At 56.0% G+C, this 19,815-nt stretch overlaps 2 protein-coding genes and 1 long non-coding RNA gene across 12 annotated transcripts in view; 2 read left to right on the plus strand and 1 right to left on the minus strand.

Annotated features, from left to right (window-relative positions):
* On the minus strand, positions 1-1,997 carry LOC102190274. The gene is made up of 4 exons (XR_001917021.1): positions 1,923-1,997; positions 1,780-1,835; positions 1,609-1,692; positions 1-194 (listed from the first exon to the last, which is right to left on the minus strand). It is a non-coding gene; the product is annotated as an uncharacterized LOC102190274 (long non-coding RNA).
* CCDC51 (coiled-coil domain containing 51) lies at positions 2,056-13,015 on the plus strand. 4 transcript variants are annotated; one of them, XM_018038358.1, is made up of 5 exons: positions 2,126-2,568; positions 5,928-6,120; positions 9,210-9,514; positions 10,957-11,121; positions 11,656-13,015. In XM_018038358.1, exons 3-5 carry the CDS (start codon positions 9,218-9,220, stop codon positions 12,409-12,411), a joined length of 1,218 nt encoding a protein of 405 aa, XP_017893847.1. In that variant the 5' UTR covers positions 2,126-2,568; positions 5,928-6,120; positions 9,210-9,217; the 3' UTR covers positions 12,412-13,015. The 4 variants fall into 4 exon arrangements, with proteins under 4 accessions (XP_017893849.1, XP_017893847.1, XP_017893850.1 ...); XM_018038361.1 differs by having other exon boundaries at positions 5,973-6,120; XM_018038360.1 differs by lacking the exon at positions 5,928-6,120 and having other exon boundaries at positions 2,056-2,153.
* PLXNB1 (plexin B1) overlaps positions 14,551-19,815 on the plus strand; it is a 30,035-nt gene continuing 24,770 nt past the window's right edge. The window contains exons 1-3 of one of the 7 annotated variants that reach the window (XM_018067245.1): positions 14,551-14,668; positions 14,774-14,910; positions 19,299-19,351. The gene's annotated coding sequence lies outside the window, so the exon portion shown is untranslated. Of the gene's footprint in view, positions 14,669-14,698; positions 14,911-15,539; positions 15,564-15,621; positions 15,720-19,298; positions 19,352-19,815 lie in introns of those variants that run through there. The other 6 variants (XM_018067248.1, XM_018038199.1, XM_018067250.1 and 3 more) reach the window with 6 other exon arrangements.

Here is a 19,815-nt window from a genome sequence, read left to right on the forward strand (position 1 = left end):
CTTTTTTTTCTTATAAAAGTTTATTCTTAAATGTACAATAGGTTCCAAGACAACACTTCATTCTAGCTATAGGTGGCAACAGATATTATGGCAGGGAATCCAGGTGTTTAAACAGGAATGGAACTAAGGGTCATCATTGCCTCAGGCACAAGGAACGGCTTACTTTTTGCCAGATTTCTTAATTCCACCGGTGGCTGCAAAAGGAAAAAAAAAGTCTCAACCAAGGGAAAACACAAGCTCTATGGTTGAAGCCTCAGGGGTCTACAATGGATCCTATTAAATAATAAGGGCCGGCTCTTGCACTGGGCATTTTTGTGACACAAGCATGCACAGGGTTCTACCAGTATTATTTCTTGGCAAAAATGAATAAGGTGGTGAATGAGAATAAAGGCAGGGCACAAGTAATGGCTGTATACTGATCTGCATCTCAACTGTGTTGGGTATTTCAGACTGGCTCACTTAATCCGCATCCCCTCAACCCATTTTACAGATAACAGACTCTCAGTGTTAGATATTGTTCAAAGTTATAAACTGGTATGCAACAAAGAAAAGATTCCAACCTAGGTAGCATGACTGACTTCCAAATCCATATTCTTACCTGTCACATACCACACTACTGTATGTATTACAATCCTGGGATCTGATTTACTCAATACCTTTATTTCAGCAAATTTACAAGTAACACATGGTAGGTAATTTAACAAACAGTTATAGAATTAAGCATACCTAATATAGGAATGAACGTCCAATGCTCTGTGACAAAGCAGACTTTAAATGTGCGTGCTGCTCATGTTCTGTCACGTCATGCTCTAGGATCCCACAGACTGTAGCCTGACAGTTTCCTCTGTCCGTGGGATTTTCCAGGCAAGAATACTGGAGTGGGTTGCCATTTCCTCCTCCAGGGGATATGCCTGACCCAGGGACTGAATTCTCCTCTCTTGCATCTCCTGTATTAGTAGGAGGATTCTTTACCACCGGGCTACCTGGGGGAGCCCCAGTGATCCCGTAGGGTATAGATAACTGCTGAGAAAACAATCCCTATTTTGATGAATGTAAACAGGATTTAAGAAGCACAAAATACAACGACTCATGAGTTTTGAAAATTATTTTGATATGTAATCAATTCCTCTTACACAAAGGGAGAAGAGACAGAATGGTAGAGAATTAATTTTAAAAACACGCCAAGAAGCCTGGGCTTTATCCATTAGCCTAGGGGCATCTAGCAGTGAAAACTGAGGATGCAAAAGTATTTGCTAGACTTTTAATTATATGAGTAGTCAAGAAATGTTATAAGCAACAAAGTAGTAGTGAAGTAAGGATTTGGAGCAAGAAACTATAGAGAATATCTGGAACTCCACTATACGAACTTGTGTGAGATACACTTCTGTATTTCCATTTCTGCCTAAGCAAGAGAAGCCCATACCGGGTCTGGCTCTCACCCCGTCCAGCTGCTACGATTCCAAGCCTGGCTAGGACCATCCACCGCAGTGGACAGGAGCAGAGACCTTGCAGCTTATCCACGAGGCAGGACAGTGACCTGCTAGGGACCGTATCTAGACTGATGCTCACGCGTTTGTCCGGTTTGATCTCTACCCCGCCCTCACTTACCCAGGGGGCCTTTCCCCGCGGCCTTTGCTTTTAGCTCCTCGAGTTTCTTCTGCTCCTCCTTCTGCTTCTGTTTGAATGCCTTATCTTCCTAGGGAGAGGGGAAAGCGGGTTCACTGCAAGCGGATTACCCAGTCCCTCCGCGCCCGCCCATGCCTCTGCGCCCGCCCTCACCTCGTCCATCTCCTTGGCTTGCTTCTTGGGCTGCTTCAAGGGCTTCTTCTTGCCACCTGGGTGAGACACGAGCCCGCTCAGCCTAGGCCCCGCCCGCTCTCGACCCTCCGCCCTGACCCACTCCATCGTCCCTGCACACTTACCTTCGCGGCCCGACATGGCGCCTGCCGCCCCTTCCCCAGACCCTGCCACCGGAAGCGGAGCTCCCCGTTCCAGCTCCCTGCGCCTATACCTCCACGCGGGCTCGCTGATTGGCTCCTGATGCGGAAGTTGCGGTCCTGCCGGAAGCGGTCCTTCGAAAGGCGGGCCCTAAAGGGTCGGCGATCAACTGAGTGGCGGGCGCTCCTTGGGGCTTGAGGCGCAAAGCGCGTCAGGTACTAGGGCGGCGGGATGTCCTTCCCGGGGAGAGTCCGGAAGCCGCGAGGGGTGCTTAACCGCAAGCGCTAAGCTTGGCAAAAAGCACAGGGAAAGAACTGCAGGATGGGCTTGTGCAAAGGCCTTGAAGCTCGGTGCATCGCTGGAACCTAGGAAAGCACAGTGTGACTGCAGGGAGATGTCAGGGGAAGTAGGAGCGGGGAGTGGGGAGGGCGGGGGCTAGATCACCGGTTCTAGAGCTTTGGAGGCTCCCGGAAGGAGTTTTGTAATATAGCTCCGAGTGCGACATTTTGCAAATTCTGCTTATTCATCCAGTATCTTTTTTTGCTGGGCGTGCAGTACACGCAGGTAGTACTTTAGGCACTGAGGCTGCAGCAATAAAACAGTGCCTGCTCTGGCAGAGTGGCCATTCTGGTGAGTAAGACAGACTGTCAGTGAGTACGTGAAATGCAAAGCACGGATCCTGTGATAGGCGTCTGGGGAAAAATAAAACAGAGTGGGTAAGGCGTCCTGGAGTGGGAGTGCACGGCTGTGACATTTGAGCAGGACTTGAAAAAAAGAGAAGAGCGCAAGCACACAGATAGCGATCAGGACGTGTCAGGGTCCTGAGGTGGGAATAGCTCAGTGTGTGGGAGCAGCGTCAGGAAGCCTGGAATTATATGGGAACTTCGTGACGTGAAAGATGGGTCAGCTAAGCTTATTGTGGTAAAACATTTAGCTATCTATACATTTGTCACGCCATCACATTGTACATCTTAAATTTATGAGATGGTGTATGTCAATTTTATCTCACAAAAACTGGGAGAAAAGGTCCACGTGACTGGAACAGAGAGGGGAAAGGGAGACTGATGGGAGATGAAGTGAGAGGAGAGAAGGATGAGGGCCAGGAGGTGGATGCCGTGTAGGCCTTGGAAAGGATTTTGGCTTTTACCTTGAAAGAAATGGAGAAACCATCGCAGGACTTGAGCAGAGAGAGAGAGATGGTCTGACCTGTGTTTTGACAGGACCACTGCCTGCTCTGACAGTAGGGTCTAGAGTAGAAGCATAGACATCTGCCGGAGGCTCTTAGGATAACCCGAGCAAAAGACATTGGTCTTTGGGACTAGGGCTTCCCTTATGGCTCAGCTGGTAAAGAATCCACCTGCAATGTGGGAGACCTGGGTTCAATCCCTGGTTGGGAAGATCCCCTGGAGAAGGGAAAGGCTACCCACTCCAGTTTTCTGGCCTGGAGAATTCCCTGGACTGTATAGTCCATAGGGTCACAAAGAGTTGGGCATGACTGAGCAACTTTCACTTGGGCACTTGGCATAGCAGGGGCAGGGGCAAGAGGAAGAGGGAATCTGAATTTAGTTTCAGAGGTGGAGGTGACATTTGCTAATGGACTGGCTGTGAGGAGGGAGAGAAAGCAAAGTCAGGGTTGGTGTGAGAGTTTGAGCCTGATTGGGACTTGCGGTTTCCATCCGCTGAGATGGAGAAGGCTGTGGTAAAGGCAGCTTTGGGAGAGGAAGATTCCCATCAGCTTTCCTAGCAGAGACCTGGATTGGGCAGTTTGGTAAATGAGCCTGGAATTCAGAAGAGAGCTTTGGACTGGAGAGGCCCAAATACAGTTTGCTTGCTTGTTTTTTTTTTTTTACTTTATTTTTGGCTACACCATGTAGCTTTCTGGATCAAAGTTCCCCAGCCAGGGACTGAATACAGGCCCTGACAGTGAAAGCTCCCAAGTCCTCCTAAACTGGCCCACCAGGGAATTCTGTGTGTGTGTGTGTGTGTGTGTGTGTGTGTGTGTGTGTATGTGTTTTGGCTGTGTTGGGTCTTCTTGCTGTACCGGCTTTTCTCTAGCTGAGGTGAGTGGGGGCTACTCTCTAATTGTGGTGTTCGGGCTCTAGTGCGAGCGGGTTTGCAGGTTTCAGTAGTTGTGGCTCCTGGATTCTAGAGCACTGGCTCAGTAGTTGCGGTGCACAGGCCTACTTGTTCCTCGGGATCTTCCTGGACTAGGGATCGAACCCGTGTCTCCTGTATCGGCAGGCGGATTCCTCACCACTGAGCCACCAGGCAAGCCCTGTTTGTTTTCCAGTGACAGCTTTATTGAGATATGATTTAAACAGACTGGTTCCAAATAGGAAAAGGAGTACGTCAAGGCTGTATATTGTCACCCTGCTTGTTTAACTTATATGCAGAGTACATCATGAGAAACTCTGGGCTGGAAGAAACACAAGCTGGAATCAAGATTGCCGGGAGAAATATCAATAACCTCAGATATGCAGATGACACCACCCTTATGGCAGAAAGTGAAGAGGAACTAAAAAGCCTCTTGATGAAAGTGAAAGAGGAGAGTGAAAAAGTGGGCTTAAAGCTCAACGTTCAGAAAACGAAGATCATAGCATCTGGTCCCACCACTCCATGGGAAATAGATGGGGAAACAGTGGAAACAGTGTCAGACTTTATTTTTTGGGGCTCCAAAATCACTGCAGATAGTGATTGCAGCCATGACATTAAAAGACGCTTACTTCTTGGAAGAAAAGTTATGACCAACCTAGATAGCATATTCAAAAGCAGAGACATTACTTTGTCAACTAAGGTCCGTCTAGTCAAGGCTATGGTTTTTCCGGTAGTCATGTATGGATGTGAGAGTTGGACTGTGAAGAAGGCTGAGCACCGAAGAATTGATGCTTTTGAACTGTGGTGTTGGAGAAGACTCTGGAGAGTCCCTTGGACTGCAAGGAGATCCAACCAATCCATTCTGAAGGAGATCAGCCCTGGGATTTCTTTGGAAGGAATGATGCTAAAGCTGAAACTCCAGTACTTTGGCCAGCTCATGTGAAGAGTTGACTCATTGGAGAAGACTCTGATGCTGGGAGAGATTAGGGGCAGGAGGAGAAGGGGACAACCGAGGATGAGATGGCTGGATGGCATCCCTGACTCGATGGACGCGGTTCTGAGTGAACTCTGGGAGTTGGTGATGGACAGGGAGGCCTGGCGTGCTGCGATTCATGGGGTCGCAAAGAGTCGGACACGACTGAGCGACTGAACTGAACTGAACTGAACTGAACCCTACACTTCTGGCTTCCCTGGTGGCTCAGTGGTAAAGAATCTGCCTGCAATGCAGGAGCCGCGGGCTTGATCCTGGGGTTGGGAAGATCTCCTGGAGAAGGACATGGCAACCCACTCCAGTATTCTTGACTAGAGAATCTCGTGGACAGAGAAGCCTGGCGGGCTACAGTCCGTGGGGTCACAAAGAGTCAGACAGGACTGAAGTGAGTCAGCAGGCATGCAGCCATATAATTCACCTACTTAATGCGTACAGTTCAGTGGTTTTAATGTATTTACAGTCTTGCGCAACCATCCCTACAGTCAACGTAGAAGTAGCCGGTTTTTCAAGTCACAAGACTGGATGAAAGAGGAGCCTGAGGACAGAGCCCTGGGGCACCATGTGGAGAGGTTGTGGAAATGAGTGGGGACTGGAAGCCAAGAGAAGGTGGTTTAAGAAGGAGGAAGCTATCATAAGGTACAGGCTGCCGACAGGGCAAGTGAGATGAGGAGGAAACTGATCTTTGGTTTTAGGCACGTGGAAATGACCGGAACAAGAGCAGTTCCACTGGCCGGGTGGGAGTGGAGGCCAGATCAGAGAGGCGGTTAAGTGAGACCAGGAGGAGAGGAACTGCAGACAGCTGGTGCAGGCGCTCTGTCACGGAGTAAAGAGGAGCAGAGAAGCGGGGCAGTTGCTGGAGTGGGGGTGGGGTGGTCGCATCAATTCCTGAGCCGTGTCTGTGCAGGGGAGAGGATATGGGACCTGGAGCACGGCATGGCCTTCCCTACAGCAGGAAGTTTTCATCCTGAAGAGCGAGAGAAGGTGGGGGGATGAGACAGACACTGGCAGGTGCGAAGATACAGCAGGAGTTTATGGACGTTCTCTTCCAATTTTAAAACATTTTCTGGGTGAGAAATGAAGCCGACCATCAGCTGCAGGTGAGCATGAGGTGCTGGTGATGGAGGTTTGAGGAGAGGGCAGTTGGTAGGAGACAGTCATCTGGCTGGAGCAGGAGAATGGATTTGGAGAGGCAAGGTTCTGAACCTGACCCAGACCCTGCTCACTTTGGCCTCGGTCCAGCCCTCCCCACTCTCCTCTTCACTACTTCTTTCCAGCTGCACAGGTAGCCCTGCAGATTTTAGACGATGTCAAGCCATGTTCCACTGCCAGGAATGTCTTCCCTTCGCTGGCTGGTCCGAGGGGCCTATGAGACATCTCAGTGGGAAGGAGCTGGGAGACAGGGGCAGGGATGGTGGTGGGAGGCTGAGAGGAGGGCCTGGAGTCGGGGAGCCACTTGGGAGTCATTGGTGCGTCCCTTCCTGAAGCTTCGTCCCTGCTCTCTCTAAGCTTCTGTTCTGGTGAGGGGCGAGGCACACAGGAAGAAGGCAACGTGTGTGTCTGATGGAGAAAACGTGGGAGTCTGATGGTGGCGAAGGAGGGAGTTGTCAGGAAAGGCATTATCAAGAGGTGATGTTTGAACAGACGTAGGTGTAAAGTGGCTGGACTTGTGGAGGAGAGTGGTCCATGCAGGGGAGGTGGCGGGCACAGACCCTGTGGTGGGATTGTGCTCAGTGTGGCGGGGTTGCTGGAGTGGGGTTCTTACAGTGATGGAGAGAAGAAAGGGGATTGGGCTGAGAGGACCAGGCCTTGTTGGTGGTTGGCAGGACTGGAGTTCACACCAGCTGACTGGGGAACTCAGGGTTTTTGCCTGAGGGGTGTGAAGTCGGCTGTGAGGGGCAGGGGAGGAAGCCAAGACCGTGTAGGAGGTGGGGGCTGTCTTCTCTGCCTGGGATGAGTAATCTTCCTGGGATCCAGGAATGCGCTCTGTTGAGAAGGTTGGAGGGATCTGAGGAGGCGGGGTGGTGGTTTCAGAATGGGAGGGTGCTGAAAGCTGCAGAGGTGCTGGAGGAGAAGTCCAAGTAGCAGCTGCTGGATGCGACAAGGGGGAGGTTGTGCAGGGCTTCAGGAGAGCAGGCTTGCTGTCAGGCGGGATCAAGAGAGAAGGGGGCTAGGAAGTAGTGACAGCCAAAAGGGACACCTTGCCATGGGGGTGGTGGTGGGCAGGTCCACAAGGCTGCACGCTTTGTTTTGATGGGGGCACACCTGCAGGAATGTTGTGGGGCACAGTCTGTGAGCAGTGAGCACTGGCCTTGAGCTCCTAGAGGCTTGCCCGACCCCGGGGGCATGGATGGCCTGTGCTCCTTTGGGCCTTTGGGGTTCGGGTTCAGCACCAGCTTGGACCCATTGTCATAGGGATGTCCCTTTCTGTGGCTCTCGGCCCAGGCTTTTTCCAGGACACATTCCCCGACCCAACCAACTATGTTTCCGAGAGGGTGTGAGCTTCTCTATGGTACTGTGGGGAGGGGGCCAGGGTGGGAGGCTGAGATCACCTTACATCCGGAAGCACTTTTCTCTGTAATTGGAGCTCTCCTAGTCTGTCTTCCTGTCCCCTCCTCCCTCCGCTCTCTTCTCTCTGGTCTGGTCCTTTGACTCCCAGGAGTCAGTACTTGGGGATGGGGTGCTCTGGAGCAGGGTTTGCCTGAGAGTGAGGGTCCCCTGGCTCTCTCTTCTGGGTCCTCAGCATCATTCCTGCACTTGGGCTCAGGCCAGGCCTGCCTGGCTGATGGGAGACTCCCCATGCTGTTCAGGTACCAGAGGAGTAGGCATTGTGGGGGCCCAAACATCAGAGCAAGGCTGAAAAGGGAAAGATTAAAGAAACCTAACCTGTTGGGCAGTTCCCGGGGTTGGGGAGGAGGAAGAAAGCTTATGGAAAGTGAGACATGTGAGACTCAAGAGTTGGTCACCTGGAATGTCTGGGCTTGGAGGGCAGAAGGAAGGTTTGCTGGGAACCTCAGAAGAGCTGTCCTCTATGAAGCAATCCAAGCGGTTTGGTTTTGCTTTGTTTTTACCCCGGAATTGTCTCTTGAGGCGGGAGCTTTCTGCCCTGGGACATGAATGACCTGTGTCCTAGAACAGAACTGAAACTGCTTCTCTGTCTGGAGACAGCCCCAGGGAGTCCTCGAAGCTGGTTTTGATAGTCATTTACAGAAACCTTTCCCCAAATCCCCTCAGTTAATTCCACACTTTCCCTGGCAGTGTTTGTGAATCCTTGCGAGGCTCTGTTGAGCACGGACACAACACAGTTTTCAGAATTTTCTGTGAGGGACTTCCCTGGTGGTCCAGTGGCTAAGGCTTCACCTTTCGATGCACGGGGTGCAGGTTGGATCCCTGGTCCGGAGCTAAGATGCCACATATCTCATGGCCAAAACAGTGAAACAGGAAACGGAAGCAATATTGTAACAAATTCAGTAGGCCAAAAACCAAAGCATAAGGATATTGTAACAAAGTCAATAAAGACTTTAAAAATGGCCCACATCAGGAAAAAAAAAAAGGATCTTTGAGGTTATCCGAAATCTGGCCACCAGGCTTCTCATGCAGACCTGGGGATGCAGGAAGGTGGGTGGAATGGGAGGGTCTGGCTCCTAGCGTTATAGAGGGAGGTGGGAGGCTTGGGTTCCTAAATATGTTCTTCCCTTACATGCTTCATTCTCCAGGAGAGCACCCGGCAAAGCCTGACCCTGGTAGCTTCCCTCTCCGGGCCCAACAATCTGTCCTTAAAAAATATATATATATATTTACTTATTTTGGTCACCCTGGGTCTCTGTCGCTTTGCGCAGGCTTTTTCTAGTTGCAAGAGCCAGTTCCTCTGCTGCAGTTTGGGGGCTTCTCATTGCAGTGGCTCCTCTTGTTGTGGAGCACAGGCTCTAGGCTCTCGGACTTCAGTACTTGCTGTACACGTGCACACGTAGTCGTGTGGCACATGGGCGTGGTTGCTCCACAGCACGTGGAATCTTCCCAAATCAGGGCTCGAACCCGTGTCTTCTGCCTTGGCAGTTGGATTCTTAGCCACCGTGCCACCCAGGAAGTCCTCAGTTTGGACTTTTTAATGGAAACTCTCGGGCATGAGACCCGACTTGAGCCCTGCCTTTGTCAGCTGTCAGCCCATCTGTCTGACCTCTCCCCACAGATCTCCGGATGACAGGGCGCAGCCGTGTGTTGGCCATGCGCCACGTCGGGGGTGTGTCTCCCGTACTGGTGCGGAGGGACCTCTTTCTGACCAGGACTCTCTCCAGCCATGGCCCCAGCCAGCCCAGAGAGAAGAGGCCCGAGGAGGTGGCCCTGGGGCTGTACCACCGCCTCACCGCACTGGGCGCAACCCTGGGGCACAGCATTCGGCAGCGGGCGTCGTCCACGGCCAAGACTTGGTGGGATAGATATGAAGAGTTTGTGGGACTCAATGAGGTTCGAGAGGCCCAGGGAAACGTCACTGAGGTGAGGACGGGAACTGGGGTTTGGCCCTGCCCTCTGACCTGGGCAGTGTGGCCTGGAGGCTCCTGCCAAATAAATGACCAGCCACAGGTGCTGGGAGGCCACGTCCAGATTGGTCTGTCCTTGAATACGTACCACTAGGACGGGGAGCTGAGTTGTTTCTCACCTGATGGCTGGGTTTGCTATTACCGGGGTGAAGGGCCCCCATTCCCCATTGAAACAAATTGCTGTGTATGCTGTGTACCAGGGGGTCCTGGGCCATTAACATCCTTTCTGTTGGGCCAGCAAACACTTCGTTTGTTGACTGTTTTAGGGGTTGGTGGTGAGAGTTGCCTGGAGGGTTACAAGGTCCTCAAAGTCCCAAATGTGGTTAAAACATCCCTCGAGAAGGTGGAGGCCCTGGGAATTAATCAGACTGTGAGGTGGGGAGAACTGCCTCTGGTTGTCCAGTCCTCTGTGGCAGGGGAAACGCGTTCCGCCATCTCTGGCATCATCGACTCAACGGACGTGAGTTTGAGCACTCTAGAAGATAGCTGGAGAAGGCAATGGCACTCCACTCCAGTGTTCTTGCCTGGAAAATCCCATGGACGGAGGAGCCTGGTAGGCTGCAGTCCATGGGGTTGTGAAGAGTCGGACGTGACTGATCGACTTCACTTTCACTTTTCACTTTCATGCACTGGAGAAGGAAATGGCAGTCCACTCCAGTATTCTTGCCTGGAAAATCCCATGGATGGAGGAGCCTGGTAGGCTTCAGTCCACGGGGTTGGGAAGAGTCAGACATGACTGAGCGACTTCACTTTCACTTTTCACTTTCATGCATTGGAGAAGGAAATGGCAGTCCACTCCAGTGTTCTTGCCTGGAGAATCCCAGGGATGGGGAGCCTGGTGGGCTGCCGTCTCTGGGGTCGCACAGAGTTGGACACAACTGAAGTGACTTAGCAGCAGCAGCAGCTGGAAGATAGTGAAGGACAGGGAGGCCTGGCATGCTGCGGTCCATGGAGTCTCAGAGTCAGACATGACTGAGCGACTGAACAACAACAACAATCTTGTTTCCCACCCTGGCACAGACCAGTGTGGTGGCGTGGGAAGAACCTGGGGCTCAGCCAGAGCTGTTGAGGTACAATGCTGTCTCTCCCCTCCGAGGTCTTGACTTTCACTGAGCCGGGGTTTCTCAGCCTGTTGACTGGAGGCCTGGCAATGCCTATCATGGCGTTCAGTGATGTTGGGAGGTGTAGCTAAGGTAACACCCAGGAAGCCAATTAAAGGCCCGGGGCTGCACCCTGGGGACCACTGGGTGAGCCAGGATTGTGTGTCCAAGGGACTTTCTTTCCAGCGTTTGCACTGACATCCCCCAGACCTCTTCTCAGCTGCGTCTGGTCAGAAGTGGAGAGGACCCTGTGTGGCTTGGAGAAAGGGGCGGGTGACTTCTATTGTTCTCACTGCAGGCAGAGAAAGTGTTCATGGTGGCTCGAGGGCTTGTCCGGGAGGCTCGCGAGGACTTGGAAGGTCAGCAGGCCAAGCTGAAGGAGGTGAGGGACCGCCTGGACCGCATCTCCAGAGACGATAACCAGTACCTGGAGCTGGCCACTCTGGAGCACAGGATGCTGCAGGTAGGCTCCTTCCTCACCTGGCTGGGGACCCTAGCCTGCAGGGTGTGGACGGGCGAGGTGGGGGCTCTGATGGGTTTAGGGGTCAGCGATGTGGTGAGGAGGTAAACCAGAAGACCCTGGGGAGAGACTGGGCTCCGGGGCTCCAGTGCCTGTCCACCCTCTCCACTCCTGGAGAACTGGGATCAATGGTCTAGTATACTCTGGGCCCCAGATTATTGGGAGGGAGCACCATGGAGAGGGCCTCCCGGAGAGTGCCAGATACTTCCCTTCTGACAGACACAGTCTGGAGACCCCCATGCATGTCTGGTCAGACCCACGACTGCCCGGGGAGGATAGCACCGCTCACCTGGACCATCCCCGGTTCTTTGCTCCCCCAACCCGTCCAGACTTAATGCTGCCCTCACTCACCCGGCGTGTTTATGGAACATGTAATCCGTGCCAGGCCTGAAGCCAAGCCCCAGGGATGTGGTTGTGGGACTTCCGCTGGAGGCTGCTGGGCCAGGTTGCTGCTATATGACAGCTTTGCTTCCGCAGGAGGAGAAGCGGCTTCGTATGACCTACCTGCGCGCGGAAGACTCTGAGCGAGAGAAATTCTCCCTCTTCTCTGCAGCCGTGCGGGAAAGCCATGAGAAGGAGCGCACCCGGGCAGAGAGGACCAAGAACTGGTCACTCATCGGGTCAGTCCTGGGGGCCTTGATCGGTGTGGCTGGCTCCACCTACGTGAACCGCGTGCGGCTCCAGGAGTTGAAGGCTTTGCTCCTGGAGGCCCAGAAGGGGCCTGTGAGCCTCCAGGAAGCCATCCGAGAACAGGCGTCTAGCTACTCACTCCAGCAGAGGGACCTCCGTGACCTCGTGGCAGACCTGAAGGGCCTGGTGCAAGCTGGGACCAGGCAGAGCTCTTTGTCCCAGGCAGGTTCTTCCCCGACCCAAGACAGAGACACAGATGTCCTTTTAGCTGCCTTGAGAGAGCAGCTCAGCCATTCTAGGCAGGTCCGTTCACGTCTAGAGGGTTTACGAGAGCAGCTTGATGGCCTGGAAAAGACCGTGAGCCAAGTGGCTGGGGTGGTTCAGCTTGCAAAGGCTGCAGCACACCCGGGCCTGGTGGAGTCTGCAGACGGAGCTCTGCCTGGCTCCCTGCTGGAACAGGGGAGCATGATCATGGCGCTGTCGGACACGGAGCAGAGGCTGGAAGCCCAGGTCAACAGGAACACCGTCTATGGCACGCTGGTCACCTGCGCGACGTTTGTGGCCGTCCTACCTGTGCTTTATATGCTGTTCAGGGCCAGCTAGCCCCCTGGGCCCTCCTCCAGAGGGAGGAGGTATGGATGTGGATTTAGTAAGGGAATGAAGTAATGAAGTGGACTTCCGGGAGTGTACTCAGCCTGAGTCTGACCTCACCGGCACACATCCTTTGCTTTTTACACTAATTGACATTAACTAGCAAATATTTCTTCTTGCCTGGAGAATCCCAGGGACAGGGGAGCCTGGTGGGCTGCTGTCTGTGGGGTCGCACAGAGTCGGAAACGACTGAAGCGACTTAGCAGCAGCAGCAAGTATTTGTGCTCACGTCTTTCAATTTTATTAAAACGTCTTTCATTTTTCTTATTTAAAGTAATGTATGTGAGACTGAGTTTTGTCCATTGAACATTCAGATTTGGAACTCGAGGGTAGGGCCTGAAAGTGAGATAATCGCCCCCTTATAGTTCCTCTCTCATCTCTTGATCCGGCCCTTGGTTCAAGACCATTTTTGATACACTGGTCCCCCCCTACCCCCCACCAGGCCTTGATTTTCATTTTGGATTTCCTGGCCTGTCCTCCACTTGTCCAACCCACCTGTGTCGGATGGCCCATGATTTCCAGTAAATAAAACTTGGCTTGCTGGTGACCATGGTAACGGCCTGTTTTGGATCACTTGCTGTGGCATGTTGGAGAGAACTTCCTGGTTCTAACACTGGAGGATTGATCAGAGGAGAGCAGGAACAAGGATTGGGGGAATGGTTGGTAAATACTGCTGGGGACAGAATTACAGGGATTGGCAACCAATCTGGTTCCCTGCTGGAGTGCCACTTAGGCGGGGTGTCATCTCACACACAGCCTAGGGATGGCCTCTCCAGCCTTGGGCAGAGCTCAGCCCACCAGCAGTGTGAGCAATGAGGCAGTGATGGGGAGGGACCTCTCAGAGGTGGGAGGTACAGTTGGGGGGCATGGAGGCGTACTGCACTGAGAACCCTTGACCTCTTCCTTCTCAGTGGAGAACAGCAGCCTTTGACCTCCTGGGTCGAATGGCCATGGGTGGCCTTGTGTGTCCTTGAGTAAACAGCAGCGAGGAGGTGCTCTGCTTGCACTGTGGGTCGAAGAACCCACCCTCCTTTCAGGACCCAATGAGGTGGGTCAGCAGGTTGAGTAGAGCTGATGCACAGCAGAGGCCTGTGGATGCAGAAATGCTTCCATGAGATCCCGCCCTTCTTGGGAGCCTGTGCTCAGCCCTGGCCAGTGGCCCCATGGGTGCAGCGAACCTCTGATCTTCTGGTCACTCCATCCGTGGCCTTCTTTTCTTTTTGTAATGATTCCTTCGGAGGGTGTGGGATGAAATGACCTCTACACTTGGGATGTTCATCCTCCTGGTGGGGTAGGAGATACCATATCTGTCTATAGATGAGGGGTGTTGTGGGGTTTGGAAATCCTAGGTCCTAAACCTAGGTAGGTGAGGTGGGTCCTAAAGGGTGTGCAGTTGAGTGAATGGGTCTGGGGAGGGGAGGAGTCCAGGTACTTGGAAGGGCCACCCAACACCCCCAACAAGCTGCACAGAAAGGCAAGGCAAGGTGGCTGAGGGCCTTGGGGCACACCAGCTTGAATGAGGTGGTGATTGGTGTGGAGCATAAGTTTAGAGAATGGTGTGGGGGACCCAGAAGGCAAGATAGCACCTGGGGTCTGTGAAATCCAGAGACAGAACTGGCACAGACAGGGTGCTGAATCCTGGGCCCAGATATTGGAAGATTGGTTGGAGGTGCGGGGAGCAAGCCGAGGTGCTGGGGAGGGACAACTTGGAAGGCAGAGTCATGTGAGAGTGAAGGCACACTGATGGGTGGAAGGTGGGAAGAGGGTGCCTGAAGTTTAGTTCTTTAGACAGCAGCCAGTGTGGATGATGTAAACCTGATTGAGGTCCCCCTCAAGCCTTGCAGAGGCCCTGGGAGCTTTCAGGGTGTGTGACCAATTTTGCCTCCCAGGCGGCTGTCCCAGTGGCTGAGAGCCAAAACCCTGCGGAAGTCCTAATAGGATGGACCAAGTGCTGGCTCCTGAGTTTGCAGGGAGCCAAGCCTGAAGGGCCCTGCAGAGGGCACACCTGGGCCTCAGGAGAGAACCCAGGTGTGCCTTTGGAAGGGTGACGTATTTACCGGTGAGGGAGTCTAGACTTGCCCACGGCTTCTCAGCTTGGGGCGGGTCCAGGTACAGGTTTGGGAGGAAATGCGCCCTAGCTTGTGCACGTTTGCAGCGGTGGGCCCAACTCTCCCAGCCCGGCTAGGTGTGGCATCACCTCCACTTGACGGTGAGCAAACAAGCATGTGTGTTTGGGGGGCAGGGGTCAGGTTTCTTGGCTCAGTGATGGCGCAAACCCAGGCCCAACCCCAAAGCCAGCGCTCTTCCCGCACAGCCAGAGGTGGGGGCCGGAAGGAGAGCTTGGCCGTTTGAGAGTCCCAGGAGTAGGACCGGTGGGCAGAAACCAGGCGCCCCGGAGTTCAGGTAAAGAAAGTTGGAGGAGGATGGCCACAGGAGCCAGGTACTGGGCAGGTAAGAGGGAGCTCGGGGGCCCCGGAGAGCGGGGGCGGTGGTTGGCGGTGGTTGGTGGGGCAGGTGAGGGGCGTGGGTCCCACCGGGCGCTGGCAGGCAGGCAGGCGGAGGTCCGGGCGAAGCACCACCACACGTCGGGGTGCAGAGCGCGACCCCCAGCCCCCAGCCCCTGCCGTCCGGCCCCTCCCGTGCCGGAGGGCTCCCAATTCCGGCTCCAGCGCGGCGCGCAGGTGAGGCCCGGCAGGGACTGGGCCGGGTGGGGCAGCAGGTCCCGCGGCTCTGCTCGGCGCGCTCCTCCCGCCGCCATCCGCGTTGCCCTGGCAACCGCCGGGTGCAGCCCTTCTCCCCTCCCCTCCCCCCACCGTCCGCCCCCTAGCGAGCGAGGGGTCGAGTCCCCCGCCCTCGGCAAGTGCAGAGCCGGGAGGGCTGGAATGCGGGGTCCCGGCGGCTCGGGGCCGCGCGCCCGGCTCTCCCGGCTGCTTCCGGCCTGGCCTGGGCGGCGGGCGGGGGGAGGGCGGCCCGGCGGGCGCGGGGGGGGAAGGAGCGGAGCCGGGCCCGGCCGACGCGGCTTTGTCTCCTTTGTTCCCGGCGGTGGCAGCGCCGCGGCGGGCGGGGCGGGCGGCGGGCGCAGTTTTCCGCCCCTCGGTCTCCGGGTAACAGCTGCGACTCCGCCAGACCCACCTCCGGGGGGTGGCGGAGCGGGGGGGTGGCGAGCAGGGGACGGGGGAGGCCGCCGCGCGCGCAGATCCCGAACCCGGAGCGGCCGGCGCCCGCCTCGGCGCGCTCGTCCCGCGGGGCCCGGCCGGGTGGTGAGTGCGGGGCCCGGGGCCGGGCGGTGGGGCCGCGGCGACGCGTCCCCGGGGTGGACGGGCCTGGAGCCGCGATGCCGCCGGGCCGAGGCGGCCCGGGGTGAGTGGTGGGCGGCTTCAATCCTGAGAGTTGGGACCACACTTCTCCGCGCGAAGGGAAACTCTGTCGGCTCCGCCTGTAACGCGATTGGGAGACAGAGGAGGTGGAGCCGCTCCTCCGCGCCCCCTCCTCGCCGCCGCCGCCTCAGCCGGGGACCGGCCGGCCTCTTCCCCGCCCTCCCAGGACCACTGGGGGGGTCCTTGCCCTGGTCGGGGAGGAGGGAGGAGGGTCGGGGAAGAGCAACAGGGAGGTCCAGGCTTCCGCTCCGCAGTAACAGCCCTTCCAGGCGGTACTCGGAGCGACTGACAAAAGGCAGACTGGGATTCCCCCCGCCACGCACCCCCAGAGGGGGAGCCCCCCACCCCGCACCCAGACGATGGGTGATTGATGAGCGCTCGTTGAGTCCTCACTGGTAAATGGTGCCCCCGACCCCGCCCCTACCCCGGCTCAACACAGACAACAGGGCAGGCACTCTCCACTCTGATGCTGTCAATGAGTAACTTCTGGGTGCACCCTGGGAGCCCAGCGAGAAGGCCATAAGGAAAGGCCGGTTTCACACCAATCCCGGCGACTCCGGTGAAGAGGGCTGGGATAGGAACACTCTCCCAGTTTCAAGGGCAGAGTTTATATGCCCTTTTGGTTGGCCAGGACAGCCCCAGGTCCAGGAGACTGGTTGTTCTTTGCAGGCAGAAGTTAGGCAGCCTTGGGTCCTGCTGAATCGGTCCAGAGTTGGGGGGCCCAGAAGAGCTAGGCTTTGACTGTAGTTGGGGCTTGAGATGTGGAGGGTGGAGGAGAGATCTTATTTGTATAAGTTGGGAACTGGAGGCCCAGCTCCAAAGCACCCTTTTCAGTCTGCTCTGGCCTAGTCATTAATAAAAGTGGGGCTGACAACTGTGTCCTTCGAGAAGCTGAGTGGCTTGGAGTGGGTTGTGGGTTCCGCATCTTCCCTGCTGGCTGAGTTTTATTGGCTGTGAAATGAGGGTTCTTTTCAACATTTGAGGAGCACCTGCTCAGTGCTAACGTCTGTCCCGCTTACTGGGGCCTCTGAATTAGAAGTCACATTCTTTGCCTTTAAGGAATTTCAGGATAGGAGCGTGGAACAGGGAGAAAAATGGCCTTGGTTGGTGCCTCGCGTGCCAGGCACACACCGCATCACGTTGAACGATCAGAGCAATCCTGCCTCCCATTCTCCAGATGGGAAATCTGAGGCTCAGAGACCCCAAGGCAGAGCTGCAATGTACACCAGGGTGGTGGCTGGGGATGCCCACCAGTCACACATGGTGGGCTTCTCAGGAGCCTGGGGGACAGTGAGGGCTTCTCTGGGAGGTGATGGTTGGGTACCTCATGTAATAGGGAGTGAGCGTGGGGGAGTGTGATGAGCAGTCTGCAGTTCGGCCTGGCAGGAACGAAGAGCATGTGTGGGGGAGCCCTGGCAAGGATCCCACAGGAGAACGTGTGGACGGGAGGGCTTGACCTTTATCCTCCGGGCCCCGGGGGGTGCCTCCAAAGATGCTGGAGAGAGGGACATCCTCTGAGGTGGGAGGAGGTGCACTGGAGGGGCCAGAGGCTGTCTGTGACCAGGGTGAAGTGAAATATGTGACCGATAAGGAGAAAAATGTCACCACCCTTCTTTTCCTTCCCACCCGTGGTATGTGGGGAAGGGCGAGGGTGGCTCGGCCCCGTGGCAGTGATTGAAGAAGGCTGACACTTTCCCCAGCGGGGGTCAGCCTCCAGCCTTCGATGTGACTTTGCCAGAAGCTGTTTGGGTCCTGCCCATTGGCTTCCTGTGGGCCACTCGACCCAGTTGTGATTTTACATGTAGGGAGTGCCTTGGTGGCTGCCCCTTGAGGGTTGGAGAACTCTGGCATGAAGTCCGCGCTGAGCAAATGTTTGTAAGCGAATGGTGGGGCAGACCCTCTGCCCAAGGCGCATCCCTGGGAGGGAGGCGGTGGGAGGGGCCGAGCAGTAGCTGAGTGTAGCAGCCGGCCTTTGCCCATCCTCAGGCAGACCCCATCTTCCCGGGGGAAGAAACTTTCCCCACTGTGCCTTGGATACAAGGTGGGGGGCTCCTGGGAAGCCTGGCCTTGCCATAGTCCTGGGCTTCTCGCTGGGTTCACGGCTCTCCCTGCCGCCCCCCTCCCCCTGCCCCCTCGGTGGCAAACAGTGGCTGCCTTGTTCCCGCTCCCATAGAGCTGTCCTGTTCTCTGCACACTAAAAATGGAAACCCCCAAGCTATTTTGGGAGCAGTGCCCAGCCAGGCTGTGGCCACAGCTCCTCGCTGGACCTTCCTCCAAGCCTTACGCCCAGCCCTGCTCCCTCTGGGCCAGCCTCAGTAGCACCCAGCTCGGGGGGCCTCGGCTGGGAGGAGCCAACCTGGACCCTGGGAAGCTGTCGGAGGAGCACTGTGCACCGGCAGACTGGCAGCCGGGTGGCAGGAGGGGCTGGGCCATGTGGCCTGGACACAAACAAGCAGGGAGAACATCTCACAGCTTGGGATGCGCTGCCGGTCCCCAGCGCTTTACCTACCGTGGTGCTCCAGGCTGGAGACCAGCCAGGTTTTAGCAGGGTGGTGGCATGGTTTCCTGGTCTCCCCAGGCTTCAGGTGGAGTCTGCAGGGAGAGGGTCTGTGAGGAGAGCAGGCCCTCGAGGTATGGGAAGTTTCAGGGGATGTGGGGTACTCATCAGTGACTTCCTCTAGGACGCCCCACCCCCGTCCCCGCCCCTCCACCTCCCACTCTGCTCTGACCTGCAGGAGAGGAAATAGCAAGAGATGATGGCCTGGCTTCCAGAGCCCTTGAGGACTTAGGGCTCGAACCAGGGAAGTGTGTGTGATCTGTCTGTGTGGGGTCTGGATGTGGCTGCTGGTGTGTGTGTCTTGGGTGGGTGGGTAGGTGAGTGTGCCTGTGTGGGGTGTGCTTCCGGGTATGTGTCTCTGGCTTGTATGTACAGGCGGTGGGTGCATGCATCCCAGTGTGCTCACGCCCATGTGTTTGGGTGTTGGTGTGTGCATGCAGGGTGGGTGGTGTGTATACTTCTTGGTATGTCCGAGCATGAGTGTGCTCATGTGCTGGTGGCAGCCTGGGGCAAGGCTTGGCCTGGGCCTGTGAGCAGGGCATGTACCTGGGCACCCTGAGAGGGCAGAGTTTGGGCAGAGGGCAAGGATGGGAGATGCTGAGGGCGGGCTGTAGGGGAGAATAGGACCACAGTGGGGGCCAGACTGGGCCCACCAGCCACGCAGCTCCTCCATAGCTGCCCTTTCCCAGGCTCCAAGGATGCCTGGTTCCGCTGCCCTCCCCCTCCATGGGCTCTGAGGAGGCGTCCCCTGTGGAATGTGTTTGGTGGCCGAGGGCCAGGCTGGGCCCAGCTCCACTAGCAGACTGGGCAGTGGGGAGGGGTACCTTTGTGCTGCCTCCATGGTGGGGGGCCCACGGGCCTACTGCCCAGCCCCCAGCTCCATGCTCTGCTCTCTCCCCGGCTAGGTGGCTCCCGCTCGGGGCATGCCGTTGTCTCCTGATCCAGCCGGCCCTGCCAGGTGAGCCTGGCCTCACACCCAAGTGTGGGACTCCCACCTCTACTCGGGACTCTCCAAGCTGGGGTCCAGCCATTTAGGCCCTGTCCATGGCAGCCTTGACCCCTCATCTCTCTGGTCTGTTGGTTCTCTGCTTATCACCCTTCTGGATTCCTAGCCTGAAAGGCCCTTCACCCATTTCTTGCCCTGCCCTAACATGCAGGTGGCCCATGGGATCTCGCCCTCTCGTTTCCTGCCCAGGAAACTGACATCCATGCAGAGGGGCGTTCTGGGTCCCTTCCCGTCCCCTGGCTCTCCTGCCCCTTCCAGGCCCTGGTCCCCAGGAGCAGGATGTTTCCTGCATCTCTGCCTCTCTGGCTCCTCACCCTTGGACCCTGTGTTGACAGTAGGCAGTCTAGGTCAGGGCTGGGGGTTGCCTGTCTCCTAAGAGAGTGATACTTACAGAAAACAGGCAGTGTTGACGTTTC

This window comes from Capra hircus, chromosome 22, assembly GCF_001704415.2.
Source record: "Capra hircus breed San Clemente chromosome 22, ASM170441v1, whole genome shotgun sequence".
NCBI classification, from domain to species: Eukaryota; Metazoa; Chordata; class Mammalia; order Artiodactyla; family Bovidae; genus Capra; species Capra hircus.